This window comes from Lepidothrix coronata, unplaced genomic scaffold (genome assembly GCF_001604755.1).
Source record: "Lepidothrix coronata isolate B3197 unplaced genomic scaffold, Lepidothrix_coronata-1.0 Scaffold243, whole genome shotgun sequence".
In the NCBI taxonomy this organism is placed as follows: domain Eukaryota; kingdom Metazoa; phylum Chordata; class Aves; order Passeriformes; family Pipridae; genus Lepidothrix; species Lepidothrix coronata.
In genome coordinates, this window is record NW_016690423.1 from 356,536 (window position 1) to 370,498 (window position 13,963).

The window sequence follows — 13,963 nt, forward strand, 5'->3', positions numbered from 1 at the left end:
GTGTAACTCAGCATGGCATGGTGCAGCTGCAGCCTGAGCTGGTGGTAAGGCTCACCTAAGTGCAGGGGACTGCCCAGCACTCAGCTCATTTAATCAGCTCCTCTCCATAGGGGTGGCCAAGTGCTGGGCTCCAGCCACCCCCTCACCCTGTCACTGCTCTCCCCCTCCTGCAGCAGGGAGGAGCTGAGCTCAGCTCGGGGTCTGCACAGGCACAGGTCACTGCAGTTGGACTCCAAAGTAAATGGATGGGTTGTGCACAGGTGGATTGCTCAAACAGCAGCACAGCTCTTTTCTGGCAGTAGCCAACACCCACTGTCACCCACAGCCTAGCTGCTGCTCTGGGCTGAACTCTGATAGCCCAGTTTGGGAAAATACACACTTTTACATCCACTCTCTTCCCTCCTCTAGTCATCACAGCTTTACGTTAAAAAGCTAAAACCTCTAAATTACTGAGGGTGCACTCAATCCCTTCATCCAGATCATGGGTAAATATATTCATAAAATCACAGAATATGCTGAGTTGGAAGGGACCCACAGGGATCGAGTCCAACTCCTGGCCCTGCACAGGACCCTCCCCAATAGTCACACCCTGTGGCTGAGAGCACTGTCCAAACACTCCTGGAGCTCTGGCAGCCTTGGTGCTGTGCCCACTGCCCTGGGGAGCCTGGTCAGTGCCCAGCCACTCTCTGGGGGAAGAACATTTTCCTAATATCCAACCTCAGCCTCCTCTGAGACAACTCCAGGCCGTTCCCTTGGGTTCTGTCACTGAGGAGAGACCAGTGCCTGCCCCTCTGCTGCCTCTCATGAGAGGGGGGGAATACTCAACCCTATTGTCACCAACATCAAGCTCTTGACAGTCAAAGCACTCCCTCACATACAGAGCCCCCCCAATCACCTCTCCTTCCATGCCTGTCCCTTCTGAAGGCCATCCACCGCAGCACTCCAGCTGTGAGTCATCCCATCATGTTTCTGTGATGGCAGCTGTATCCTAGTTTTCCTGCTACACAGGGTTGTCCAGCTCCTCCTGTTTGTTGCCCGTCCTGTGCATTGGTGTAGATGCACTTCAGTTGGGTTCATCCTGCCATGTTTTTATGGGGAGAAGCTCTAATTTTTACATGACCATTCTCAGGCACTTCTGTGGTTTCTAACACATCAGTAACCCTTTGTGTCTTTGCTGCCCCGTGGATCTCCATCCCCTGCCTCCACGGAGATATATATAATATCATTCCACTGCATCCCACCTAGCTCTAGCTGCACACTGGCTGTGTAGATAAGTGGGAACCTCTCACCCTCTCCTTCCCCATCATCCTTTTATTTTTGTCAGAATGGAAACACTGCATTAAGCTGTTTCTGGTTCAGTGAAGGGCCATTTGCTATCCAAAGGCAGACTGCATTTGAATTTTCTTTCAAATGCCTCGTTAACTCTCTTCTGATTTACTCAGCGCACGATTATCCTGACGTTCTTTTACAACATGCGTCTGTCTCCTTTGTGGAGAGGCACAACCAGTAACCCAGATAACTACGGGTGACTGAGCAGCCCAAGGTGTGGGGATAGTCCGTGTTTTATGTGCTGTGGTGACACTGCTCAGTGCTGGGAGGTATACCAGGGACAGTGGGGTTTGTACAGCTTTCCTCTTTCTCCCTTGAGCCTCATAGACTGTCTTTACATTGTCTTCCCGTAATTCATCATTGCACCATTTTCCTGGAGAAAAACAGGGCTTCACTGCCACTCCACAACGGCCAAGTCCTTTTTAGCAGGACTCTGCCTTCCTGGGGAAATCCTTGGTGTTCAGACAGTCTCAGGCCCCAAGAATTCTGTGCATGTGCTCTGTAGTTGTTGAAATCCAAAGGGGACTGACCTGATGCACTGGTGGCATCAGGCAGGCACTCCTGCTGTAGTGGCTGCAGGACCAGCCCACAAATTCACCCCTGTAACTTGGCTACACCAGAGCTGAGGTGTGAATGGTCAAGAACGGCATCAGGCACAGCAACACTGTGCTCAGGAGCCCTCTTTCAGCTTCTAGCCCTGGGGGTTTTGGTGTTGGTTTGTTTTTGTTAATTGTTGGGGGTCCTGTTTTTCCTAGAGTAGGGCCTTTGTGGGGCATGTAGTAAATAACTGTTTGTTCCTCAGTATAATTGCTTAAACTCTCCAGGAGACTCATTCTAACCAGCTTAACTGCTAAGTTTAACCACTTTAAATAAAGACTTCAGTCTCTATCCATCCCAGAGTAGCTCTGAGGCCTCAGAATGCTTTCTCCTCTGAAGTGTGTCTCTAAATATTGGTGCTCAGGGTTTGATTTCAAGGCTTTCAAAAGCAGGGCTGTACTGGCAGCACCAGAGCATCCCCCACAAACAAGATACCACTGAGCCTTGTTTGCTGGCTGAGGCAAAGTCACCAGTATGAATTCCAGAGCATCAAACTTGTGTTTTTATGATTATGTTTTTCCTGTGTCCAAGTGATTCTGAACAAATGCAGGGTCAGCCAAAGCACCAGCCAGACGAGCCCCAACTCCTTTCCATGCTGCTCGTGGGGAGTACACAGATACCAGCACGTGGCTGGTGGTGCCAAAGCTGCAGCCACTGGGCACCCGGTGTTGCTTTCCCGGAGGGACTGACAGTGTGACTTGCTCTCCCCCAGCTCATCAGCGATGGCAGCGTGGTGTACGCAGAAGCCCTGTGGGACCATGTCACCATGGATGACCAGGAGCTGGGATTCAAGGCCGGCGATGTCATTGAAGTGATGGATGCGACCAACAAGGAGTGGTGGTGGGGGAGGATCCTGGACAGCGAAGGCTGGTTTCCAGCCAGCTTTGTTCGGGTAAGAGCTTCATCTTTCTTTGTGCCTCTCCATTAGCATCAAGTGTTTTTTCTTTTTCTCCGTGTTTAATGTTCTGTGGTGACTCCTTGAGCACTTTCGCTGCAAGAGACAATTGCTTCAACATTACTGTTACTATTCTGTTACTTCAGAGTTTGGATTGACAGGAAGCTGAATGTGAGCCAGCGTGTGCCCAGGTGGCCAAGAAGGCCAATGGCATTGTGGCCTGTATCAGGAACAGTGTGGCCAACAGGTCCAAGGAAGTGATTGTCCCCCTGTACTCAGTGCTGGTGAGGCCACACCTTGAGTCCTGTGTCCAGTTCTGGTCCCCTCAGTTCAGGAAGGACATTGAGGGGATGGAGCAGGTCCAGACAAGAGCAACGAGGCTGGGGAAGTGACTGGGGCACAAGTGCTGTGAGGAGAGGCTGAGGGAGCTGGGGCTGTTGAGCCTGGAGAAGAGGAGGCTCAGGGGAGACCTCCTCACTCTCTGCAACTCCCTGCCAGGAGGGGGGAGCCAGTGGGGGTTGGTCTCTTCTCCCAGGCAACCATCAGCAAGACAAGAGGGCTGGGTCTTGAGCTGTGCCAGGGGAGGTTTAGGCTGGATATTAAGAAGAAATTTTTTACAGAGAGAATAATGAGACATTGGAATGGGCTGCCCAGGGAGGTGGTGGATTCACCATCCCTGGAGGTTTTTAAGATGAGACTGGATGTGGCATTAGTGCCATGGTCTGGGAACCACAGCAGGGTTGGATCAAGGGTTGGACTCGATGATCTCAGAGGTCTTTTCCAACCCAGCTGATTCTATGATTCTGTGATTCTGTTCCTTTACATGTGGCTGTGGTACATTGTGCCCTCCTGGCTGAGCTGCCTCCAGTGTGAGCTCACTCAGCATAAGTAAATCATGGCAAGGGTGGTTGAACTCCAGACCAGAGCTAAGCTGAGCTGTGCCAGCTGGGGAGGGTGGTGGCAGCCTGGGCTCCTGCTTACGGGTATGTGTATTGCTTAGTTTTGGCCCAAGCACGTGGCATCCCCTGCCAGGAATGAGCAACACTCTCCTAAAGGAATCCCAGATGCAGCTGGCAGAGGTCTTCACTCCAGTGTCCACTTAGACAATATGGATGAGCATGGCACCAAATTCAGCTTTCTCCATCTGGTGCTGGGGCCAGTGCAATGCCACATATGTGACCACCTGACTCACACGTGCACCTTCCCTTAGCCTGTCAGGCTGCTGGGCTATCACACAGCACTGTATTCCAGGCACTGAAACACATAAAATGTCTTGGAGGTCATGTAGGACAACTGATATAGGGCAATAGGAGACATTCAGAGCTTTTGGGCTAAGGCTCTCCCTTGGTGCCAGCTATAAAGCCCACACAGAAATAGCTGTGCAGAGGAGCCCAGACAGTCCCAGCTGCACTCTGCAGAGGCTGGGTTCATTTCCAGCAGAGCTTCTGAAACATATCTGAACTCCCAGGGCAAATGGGGGGGAAACCAGGAGTCTGGTAACTGCTGTGCCCCCCTTTCCTGCTGTGAGGAGAAAGCCTTTTTTCCTTTCTCCAGGCTGTGACTGTGTGTGTGGGTGCCTCACTGCTTTCACCACCTCAGGGCAGCTCCTCAGTAGAGCAAAGGCAATCAGGTGCCTAAGGGCAGAGATTCTCAGCCCTTTAGCTCTTTATCCAGGTCACTTGAGATCACAAATGACCCAAAACCAGGTGAAGCATGAAAAGAGGTGACAGGAGGTGATCTGGTGTCCTTGGACAAGTGGGGCAGATAGTGCTATGAAAGTTTTGAAATACTTTATTATGGGTTGCAGGAGAGGCTGTCAGCTGGATAATTACTACAAACAGTGAAGTTTTTTTGCAATTGCCAGGACTAAACTCTCAACACTAGTGGGGACAGCACTTTTTTTTTCCCCTTCTTTTCAGTCAAAACACAGGCCTTATTTTTTTTCATGTTATTGACAAGCTGAATTGTCCTGGCTGGCAAAACCAGCGATGATATCCTAAGGGAAAGCGGACTAGTACCAGCCATTAGGGATGCAGAGTAACAAATTCTTTTAGCAGAGTAATTACAATACTTATTCATGCATCCAAGCAGAGATTTCCTGCTAATTACCACGAGGTCTGAAGCTCCTGCGGGGAGGGATGGCTTGTCTGAGGGCCTGGGTCAGTCTGCAGGTCTCTCAGTTACTCCACACAAGTTTCAGGCCAAGGTCTGAGTTTAAGACTTGCCAATGTTGCTCTGCTCACAGTGAAGGCAAACCAGGATTGCTCATCTTGAGGGCTTCAGCAGCTGCAAATAGTGAGTACATGTAATTTGGGCCTATGTTGACAAGGGAGAGAGTATGCACTCTTGTTGTATGTAGATGTATTGGTATCAAGGGGTAAGTAATCGTGCCTGGAAGAAGCTACATTAAAGGTTTAAAGCAGTTCTGTGTCATTGTACTAAAAATTCCTATAGTTATGTGTGTTTCTACTTCATATCTCACTTTTCTCTGTGCTGAGATTGATCATTTGAGTCACGGTCAAAGTATTCTCGTGGGCACTTGGAGAGCTACAGTAGTGCTACAAAAAAGAAAGCTCCTGAGGGAAATGCATCAACACTTGCCTGCTTTAGCTCGGGTCCTTTGCAGTTGTTGACTAAACAGACTCTGTGGGACGGTGTGGCTGCAAGGCTGGCGTTTCCTCTGCTCGTGCTGTGCTGCCATCTGATGGGCACCGGGAAGGACCGCGAGCCCCACAAAGCCCTGGAATGTAGTACCGTTCTTCCCGCGTTATGTGCCCGCTGGGAGCTGTACCTGCTTTTAGATTAACAACGAACTCTCTTTAAATAATCTTGGGGAAGCAAAAACCAAGAGTCCATCTGTTATTGGTAGTATGACAACAGTAAAGCTAGATAAAAACCCAAGCATTTACTGGTTTCCCCCTCCCTAAGTGCCCTCTCATATACCTGAGAAATTTCACTTGATAAACCCTTTTTGTCCTGATTTTATACGTAGTCTTCCTGGAAGACTTCTGTCCACAAGAAATGCCTGCTTAAAACCACCCGTATCACACAGTGGGAGCAGCTGCCATGTGTATTCAAAGTACCCTCCCCAAACTGACTATCTGGCCATAGCTTCCCCAAGGGGAAAATACATCTAGGAGCAATATACAGGTAGCAGCCCTCTTCACACCCTCTTCACACCCAGTCCAGACTCAGTCTGCCATTCAAACAGTCTGACTGTCCCAAACTTCCTTAGAAGAGTTGTGTTTAGCAGTACAAACTGTGACCATCTTGTGTGTCTGTCACAGCTGCGGGTGAACCAGGATGAGCCCATGGAAGATTATCCTCTGAAGGTGGAGGGGGGCAGAGAGGACGACTCCCGGCGCTTCGGGATGGGCCAGACCACCAAAGACCAAATGAGGACCAACGTCATCAACGAGATCATAAGCACAGAGAGAGACTACATCAAGCACCTGAAGGACATTTGTGAGGTAACAGAATAAAGGGGGAAGTGAATGTAAGAACTTGTCTGAAGGATAATGGAGTATGTCCCACTCTTGCCCAGAAAGGGACCCTGAGCAGGTAATTTTCCTGAAAATGAGACTGTATTCCCCTCAGAGCCTGCTCTGCTGGCTGGCATTACACACTCAGAAAACAGAAGACAATTCATTACAGCAATATCCCAAATGCAGAGGCATTTGGAGCACTCACTTGTGCTCTGATTAAATGGCATTAATTGAATTTCCCAAGCCAGAGAAAAGTAAATGTCTAGGCATTGCTGTCCTCTCTAATATGTGTTCTAAGCTAATATAATCAGCAACTCCAGCCCTCAGGCAAGTCGTGCTCAGATCAAAACAACTGGGGGATGCTCAGCCAAATGGGTCCTTCACTTGCAAATATGCTGAGTATTGGGACACCTCTCCTAAAAGAGATGCACTGGTCCTAGGCAGGGTAACTGGGGAGAGTTCTGCAGGAACACAGTTCTTTACTGAAATGGTACAAAAGTGCAGTGGCTCCTAGGAGAGTAGCTGGGGCAAAGCAGCACCCACATACAAACAAGCCTCTGCAGTGTCCCCATGTCCTACGTGCACTCCTCCTCCCTGAGTCAGCCAGGCATCTTCCCACATAAACATCCAAACCAGAGCCACAGCTGGATTTAATTGGCCTGAATCTATCAGTGGGTCAGTGCTGGGCTCAGAACACCCCATAGCCTGAAGCCACATAAAGGTCTTTTTAACAGGAGGGAAAGCAGCTCTGTGACTCCTTCAAGTGTGGGTGACAGGATCCTTCAGGGCAGTGATGTGTCTGTGGCTTGGTTTCTATTTCTACCACGTTTGGGGTGACATTAGAGGAAATAACAGCCTATGCAGGAACCTGCTGTACACCTGACTGCAGTCCCCAGGGTTTTCTGCTGGCCAGAGGTCAGAGAGCACATGCCCAGGAAGGTTGACAGTTTGGTTTCCTCCCAGGGCTACATTAAGCAGTGCCGCAAGAGAGCTGACATGTTTACAGAGGAACAGCTGAAGACAATCTTTGGGAATATTGAGGACATCTACAGGTGCCAGAAGAAATTCGTTAAAGCACTAGAGAAGAAATTTAACAAAGACCACCCACATTTGAGTGAGGTTGGCTCATGCTTCTTGGAATATGTAAGTAAATTTTACTTCATGGGAAAGGGGTAGCTGAGCATGGATTAGGCCAGAGAATTTAGAAATTGATCCGACAGAACCAAAGCTTTCTTTAAAAAGACCCGCCCAACCAAACTAAATGCCACACCCCCCTCCACCCTGTTCAACCACTCCCCCTGCTCGCAACTAAACATCCTGTAACTCTTGTGGCTGTGGAAAGAGTGTTTTCAAAGTGCCCCATCTTCTGAACACTACACTCCCTGCCAGACCTTGGCAAAAATGTAGGAAGATTCCAAAATTTTGAGCTGGACTTGAGTTTACAGGATGGTATTTCCAGGCCAGTGCCGGATCAGCAGCAGCTGATCCACTCATTCAGAGCATTCAGCTGGGCGCAGTCCAGGATACATGGGAACGTCCTGGTCTCTCAGAGAAGCTGCATGTGCTGTAACCTGTAACACACCTGCCCATCCCCAGCTCCAGGTCTCTGGGCTTCAGAGTCTGGAGAGGCTGCAAATCCCTAAACGGAGACACAGGAGTAGGACCTACCCAGGGAACACACATGGGGGTCTGAGCCAGGCCATCCCCCTGAGGAACATGGCCAGTGAATCCCTCCGTTTCCCTTGCAGCAAACAGAGTTTCAGATCTACTCCGAGTACTGCAACAACCACCCCAACGCCTGCATGGAGCTGTCCCGCCTCACCAAGGTCAACAAGTACGTTTACTTCTTCGAGGCCTGCCGGCTGCTGCAGAAGATGATCGACATCTCCCTGGACGGGTTCCTGCTGACCCCCGTGCAGAAGATCTGCAAGTACCCCCTGCAGCTGGCTGAGCTGCTCAAGTACACCAACCCCCAGCACAGGTGGGTCAGCCAGGGGCAGGGACGGAGCCAGGCTGGGCTCATGGAAATGGATTTGTGCAGAGCCCTGTATGGAGGGCACTTACCAACAGCAGCCAACACCACAGTTCTTGGGGGTTACCTTGTGGAAACCAGGAAAAGAAGTATTTTTTTGTCAAATATGTATTTTTCCATTACAGTAGCACTGGGCTTTCCTGTCTATTACAGATCTGGAGTTACAAGGTCCACCTTATAATGGCACTTTTCTGTTTTATTTGGCTCACTTGTCTGTGATACCAGCACATAGATACTCTGGAGTTACATGTTTCTGGTGGTGGTGGTGGTGAAAACTTTGTCTCCAAAAGCATTGGTTGAATATACCCCAAAATGTCCACGTAGCTACATCTCACCAGTGGGAAGTCGTGGCCTGCAGCAGTCAGGCCACACACACTCTGTGCCCTGTCAGCACCAGCTCCAAAGCTTCCAAATCCATTGCTCAGTTTCAGGGTGAAGGCCCTGCCTTTTGATCAAATAATTGTCACTTAATCAAGCATCTGAAATAATCAGCTACAGAAATAAAGTATGAAAAATCTGTATTAAAGTGTTGATATTGGTCCATTGTGGCTTGGCTTAATTTCACCTTCCTAATTGCAGCCCTGGCATTTCCCAGAATGATTTTAAGCATGTCTTGTTAAATCTCTAAGCATGTTTTCTGAAGCTGACCTCGGAGCAGAAAACTCCTTAATGCAGTGCACAGATGTTTTGAAAGTTGCCTTAGAGCCAAGTTGTGCAGCTCAGCTCCTTTCCCTTCTGAACTCAGCAGAAGTAGCTGGTGGCAGCAGATGGTGTGGGGGAGGGAAGATCAGCTTCTGTCCTACCCTTCCAGATAAGCCATCGGCTTCTATTTGAAATGAAGCCAGTTAATGCTGAACTGCCTCACCTCTGCATGACAGATCAGCCTCTGGGTGGAAACAGCGGCATAATGAATATGTTGTATTATGTTGCAGAAAGAAAATGAGGCTTGGAAAGCCCTGAAGATTCTTCCAACAACTCATATTTACACCTCTGTGGCTAAACTTGATTACTTAACCCCTTCCCTTTCCCAAACCTGGCCTGTTTTTGTTAGAAGCCCATAATCTGTGCCTCGAAACCAGCACGGTCTGACAAGCTGTGCCTCCAACTTCCAGCACAGCACAGCTGGGACAGACTGCAAGTGGAACTGCTTCAGTCCCCAGCTCCAGGCCGTGCAAGGCTGCTCTCCTTTGCAGGGCAGGTACAACACACATGTGCCATTTTGCCATGTCTGACACCTCTGCCCATCCCCAGGGATTTTAAAGATGTCGAGGCTGCCTTAAACGCCATGAAGAACGTCGCCCGGCTCATCAACGAGAGGAAGCGGCGGCTGGAGAACATCGATAAAATTGCTCAGTGGCAGAGTTCCATAGAGGACTGGGAGGTGAGAGGCTTCCCTTCCCTGGGAATCAGCTGTTCCATGTTGATCCTCTTCTGCCCTTCCAACAGCTTCTGCTTACAGTGAGATCTCACTATCCAGCCCTACCTCAGTCCTCTAACCTTCCTCGTGGCTTTTTTATTAAAACAGAGGTGATCTTTTAGTACAACTGAACATGTCCAGCACATAACCCACCTAGACCAGCTGCCTTGGCATGTTCCCTGGGATTTTTGCTTTTTCCTTGCAGAATGAAATTAGCGTGTAGGTTAGTGAAATTCTATTATTTTTCTCTTGCCCCCCATTTTATCTTGAGTGGTTTCAAACTCTCAAGATGAGAATTGTCGCTTAATGCTTAATAAACCAGGTTATTGTTGCAGAAACGTAAGCTCTGATATAGTGACAGAGGAAGCCAAGGTTCCTGTAGACTCATTTTAAAAATTGCTAAACAAAAGAAACAAAATACTAATTTTCTAAATCCTACACTCAATAAAACCACACTGCCTCCCTGCCCAAGGATGCCAGGCTAAATTCTCAGCTCTCTGCTTATGTGCTTCCTTTCTGTGTGGGATGAGGCAGCTTCCCTAAGCAGACTCCCTGGAAAAGGGGATTTTTTTCATTTAACACGCTATTGTTCTTCTCAGATTCAGTTCTCATTCCCTGGGTGCCAAGGGCACAGTGTCTCCATGACATGATGAGAACTGTCCTTCAGCACAGAGGCTGCCTCTCATTCCCAGAAGACTTTTATCAGCAGGAATTCAGGCCCCTCACACAAGCTGAGGTTCTCCTGTGAGACTGCGGGCTTATTTCTTGCTCCCCATTTTCAGATGTTCTCTGTGCTGTTCCCAGGGTGAAGATGTCCTGGTCAGAAGCTCAGAACTCATCTATTCCGGGGAATTAGCCAAAATCTCCCACCCTCAAGCCAAGAGCCAGCAGAGGATGTTCTTCCTCTTTGATCACCAGCTCGTCTGCTGCAAGAAGGTAACCCCCCAGCCAGGCACCAGTGCTGGCTACCACAGTGCTGAGGAATTTAAGTGAGCTCCCTCTCCAGTCCTCTGTGTCCTTAATACTTACTGACATCGTGTGCTCCTGGCACTGAGACCTCTCTGTGCATTCACTGCAGTCTTTTCTCTGATGTCCTGGGGTGTTCTGTGCCCCTGAGCACAGCAAACAGCTACCAGCCTAATTCTCATACTGAAAGAGGAAAGCACTGCACTGCTTCTAGGGTTGGTAGAGGGGATATTTCATACAACTCAAGTATAAGCATTCTCACATATTTTCTTTGAAATACCTTATTTTTCAACTGTGCTGTCACCTGAGATAAGTGTCAGAGTCAGAGGGCACCTGCAGCTTCGATGAAGAGCTGTGGGCCTTGGCAGTCAGTAAGACCATATTAAGTCACATGTAAGTCTGTAAGTACAGCCCATGTTTTTTATCATAACCTAAGTAATGAAATCTTCCTTCTTGGAGCCAATGAAAGGTATCTTCCTCTGGAATTTCAAAACTGAATGTGCCAATTATTTTTTGCACATTCCACATCTTGCAGGTAGCTCTGAGTAACTTGGGCGTGAAAATTGCTATTCTCAAAGTTACTTTTCATTGTCAACACAAGAAACAAGAACTAATTAGGATTTCTTTCTTTTTTTTTCTTTCTAACTGGGACTGGAGGATGCAAATAGTGTTTTCTGTCAGAGGACAGAAATGAGGGATTTGGGATAATACCCAAGCTTGCTTCTCATTCAGATCTTCAGGGCAGCTGATACCCCCCCAACAGCAGCTGCCACTTGTCCTGACCCCAGGGCCCCTCACTGCCAACAGCGCCCACAGCAGCTCAGCAATTCCACAGATTCAAATCCAGTATTCGGGGTTTTTTACAGAACTGTAATGACTACTGGGAAGATTAAATACATCACATCAGAGAAAATGAATGTTTAGGACAGGAAACAGCACATCTGTTGTGGTCTCTCTTACAGGACCTTCTGCGCCGGGACATTTTGTATTATAAGAGTCGGATCAACATGGATGACATGGAAATACTGGATGTAGAAGATGGGAAGGACAAGGACTTCAATATCAGTGTGAAAAATGCATTTAAGCTGCACTGCCGAGACACTGAGGAAGTCCACTTATTCTGTGCAAAAAAGCCTGAGCAGAAACAGCGCTGGCTGAAGGCGTTTGAGAACGAAAGGAGGCAGGTGCAGCTCGACCAGGAGACAGGTATGGGAAGAGCAACGCTGGGAGACAGTGGGGGTTTTTTGTTTGGTTTTGTTTTTCCTCTTTTTTTACCCACTAGCCAATGCCTGGGAGGGAAAGGGTGGGGAAGCCAGTCCATGCTCCAGTCCAGCCCTGAGCTGCTGAATTGCACATTCTGAATGAATCTGTGCAGTTATAAAACCACCATGAGCCGACACTGCAGCGTGTCCCCAGGGAGGCTGATGTGTCTTTAATGAGTTCAGGCAGGGCTGAGAAAATAGTCAATACATTACATACAGCTTCCAGTATTCTGCAGTAGAGTGTGAGTGCCCAGCTGGGAGGTATCTGTACAGAACAGGTTCAGTCAAGGGCTCTCACTGTGCAAGAGGGTTTGCACTGTTTTGTCTAAATCCTGCTTAATTCAGATCAGAGTGATCTAGAAAGATTTCAGCCAAACTGGTTTGGGCTGGCTTCTTCACCCAGCAAAGTGTGGGGCAAAGGGCAGGAAGAAAACCTGGCATGAGAGGTGGGGAAAGCTGTGCAGTGCAGGCTGGGGAGAGAGGGCTGTGCCCCTGCCAGCCTTGGCAGTAACTGTGCCCTCTCACCTCAGGCATTTGCCTCCCCCCGGTATTTCCTCTGAGACACCAAACCATGACCTGCTGCTGACAAACTGTTTTATCTTCCAGGTTTTTCAATCACCGAGGTGCAGAAGAAGCAGGCCATGCTGAATGCCAGCAAGCAGCACCACGCTGGGAAACCCAAGGGTGAGTCACATCTGAGCACAGGAACGCTGTGACAGCGGGGGGTAGCTCGGTATTTACTACATGGGAAGAGTTCCAATGAAGTGGCATTAACAAGCTCTGGAGAAGGCCAGATGGTGAGCTCTGATGTGACAATCTGCACTACAGTTCCTGGTAGCTTCAGATGGCTGGAGTCAGGAAACTGTTCCTAACTCCAGAGCTGCTTTGCACATAATCACTGAGCGCTGTGCCAGAAACCATCAGCCCTGATCAGTGCACAGCCTGGCCCGGGGACACAGGCTCTCCCAGCAGTGTGGCCAAAGGCAAGCTTTGTAGCAGTCCTCACAACACACAGAGGGTCATAAAGGTAACTGCAGCAGGGACTGTTCCTGCCTGGGGAAGATGCTCTGAAACTGCAATTTGGGCAGAGTGCCAGGGGTAGGTACCATGCTCGAACAGAGCTGATCATTCAACCTGTCACACACAAGGATAATTTAGCAGCAGCCAGGGGAGTGTGAACTCAAGCAACAAACTGGAAGGTTCCTGTGCCCACAGCACTGTTGGCTGAAAAGAGCCCTGTGATGCCACCTTCCCCTTCTCTCTGTTCAGAGGAAGAGGTGTCACTTGCTTTTCCCTGGACCCACAGAGGAAGCCACTTCCTCTTGGTGGTACCAGCCAGCACTTAAATCCCAGCCACGTCTCCAGTAAGAAAGCTTGACTAAATGTCAAAATAGGTCAGAAATAAGATTTGACTGCAAACAGAGGGAAGTTTGGAAGGAGGTCAAACCTCTCTAACAGAGCAAAGCCCTTGGGACAAAGCATTAGAGGTGGCCACAAGCTAGCCCTCTCCACTGGGCAGGCACTGACCATTCCTACTTAGAAATCCATCCCAGGATGTTGGAACAGGCAACAGCAGCATTTGTGCAGCAGTTGCTTCTCCCAGCACAGGCAAAGGCACCAGTTAAGTTGGTGATGAGCTGCAGCTCTTCAGCCCTGTTGTTGTGTTGGCACAACACCTGGCAGTTATGTGGCACATTTCTGGAACTTCCACAGCATCAGCTCTAATCCTAACAAGCAGTGCTGAAAGTAAGGGTAAACTAAGGGAAGAGTAACACTAAGACAAACCCAGTTCATGGCCCTGCAGCTTTAACGGGGACTGAAGGGGGAGGAGGGAAGGGAGCTGTGCTCAACTAATATGCTTCCTCTCTCCTCCTCATCCCAGCTGTCACCAGGCCCTACTATGACTTCCTGATGCGGCAGAAGCATCCCACCCTGCCCACCACACTCCCTCAGCAGCAGGTCTTCATGCTGGCAGAGCCC

The 13,963-nt window shown here is 49.1% G+C and overlaps 1 protein-coding gene across 1 annotated transcript in view; it reads left to right on the forward strand.

The window, feature by feature from the left end:
• ARHGEF4 (Rho guanine nucleotide exchange factor 4) overlaps positions 1–13,963 on the forward strand; it is a 218,378-nt gene that overhangs the window by 202,925 nt on the left and 1,490 nt on the right. Inside the window, 9 exon segments of the mRNA XM_017834879.1 lie at positions 2,639–2,818; positions 6,109–6,291; positions 7,270–7,449; positions 8,055–8,287; positions 9,590–9,719; positions 10,560–10,691; positions 11,684–11,927; positions 12,590–12,667; positions 13,866–13,963. Of these exon segments, the coding sequence (XP_017690368.1) occupies positions 2,639–2,818; positions 6,109–6,291; positions 7,270–7,449; positions 8,055–8,287; positions 9,590–9,719; positions 10,560–10,691; positions 11,684–11,927; positions 12,590–12,667; positions 13,866–13,963 (1,458 nt within the window).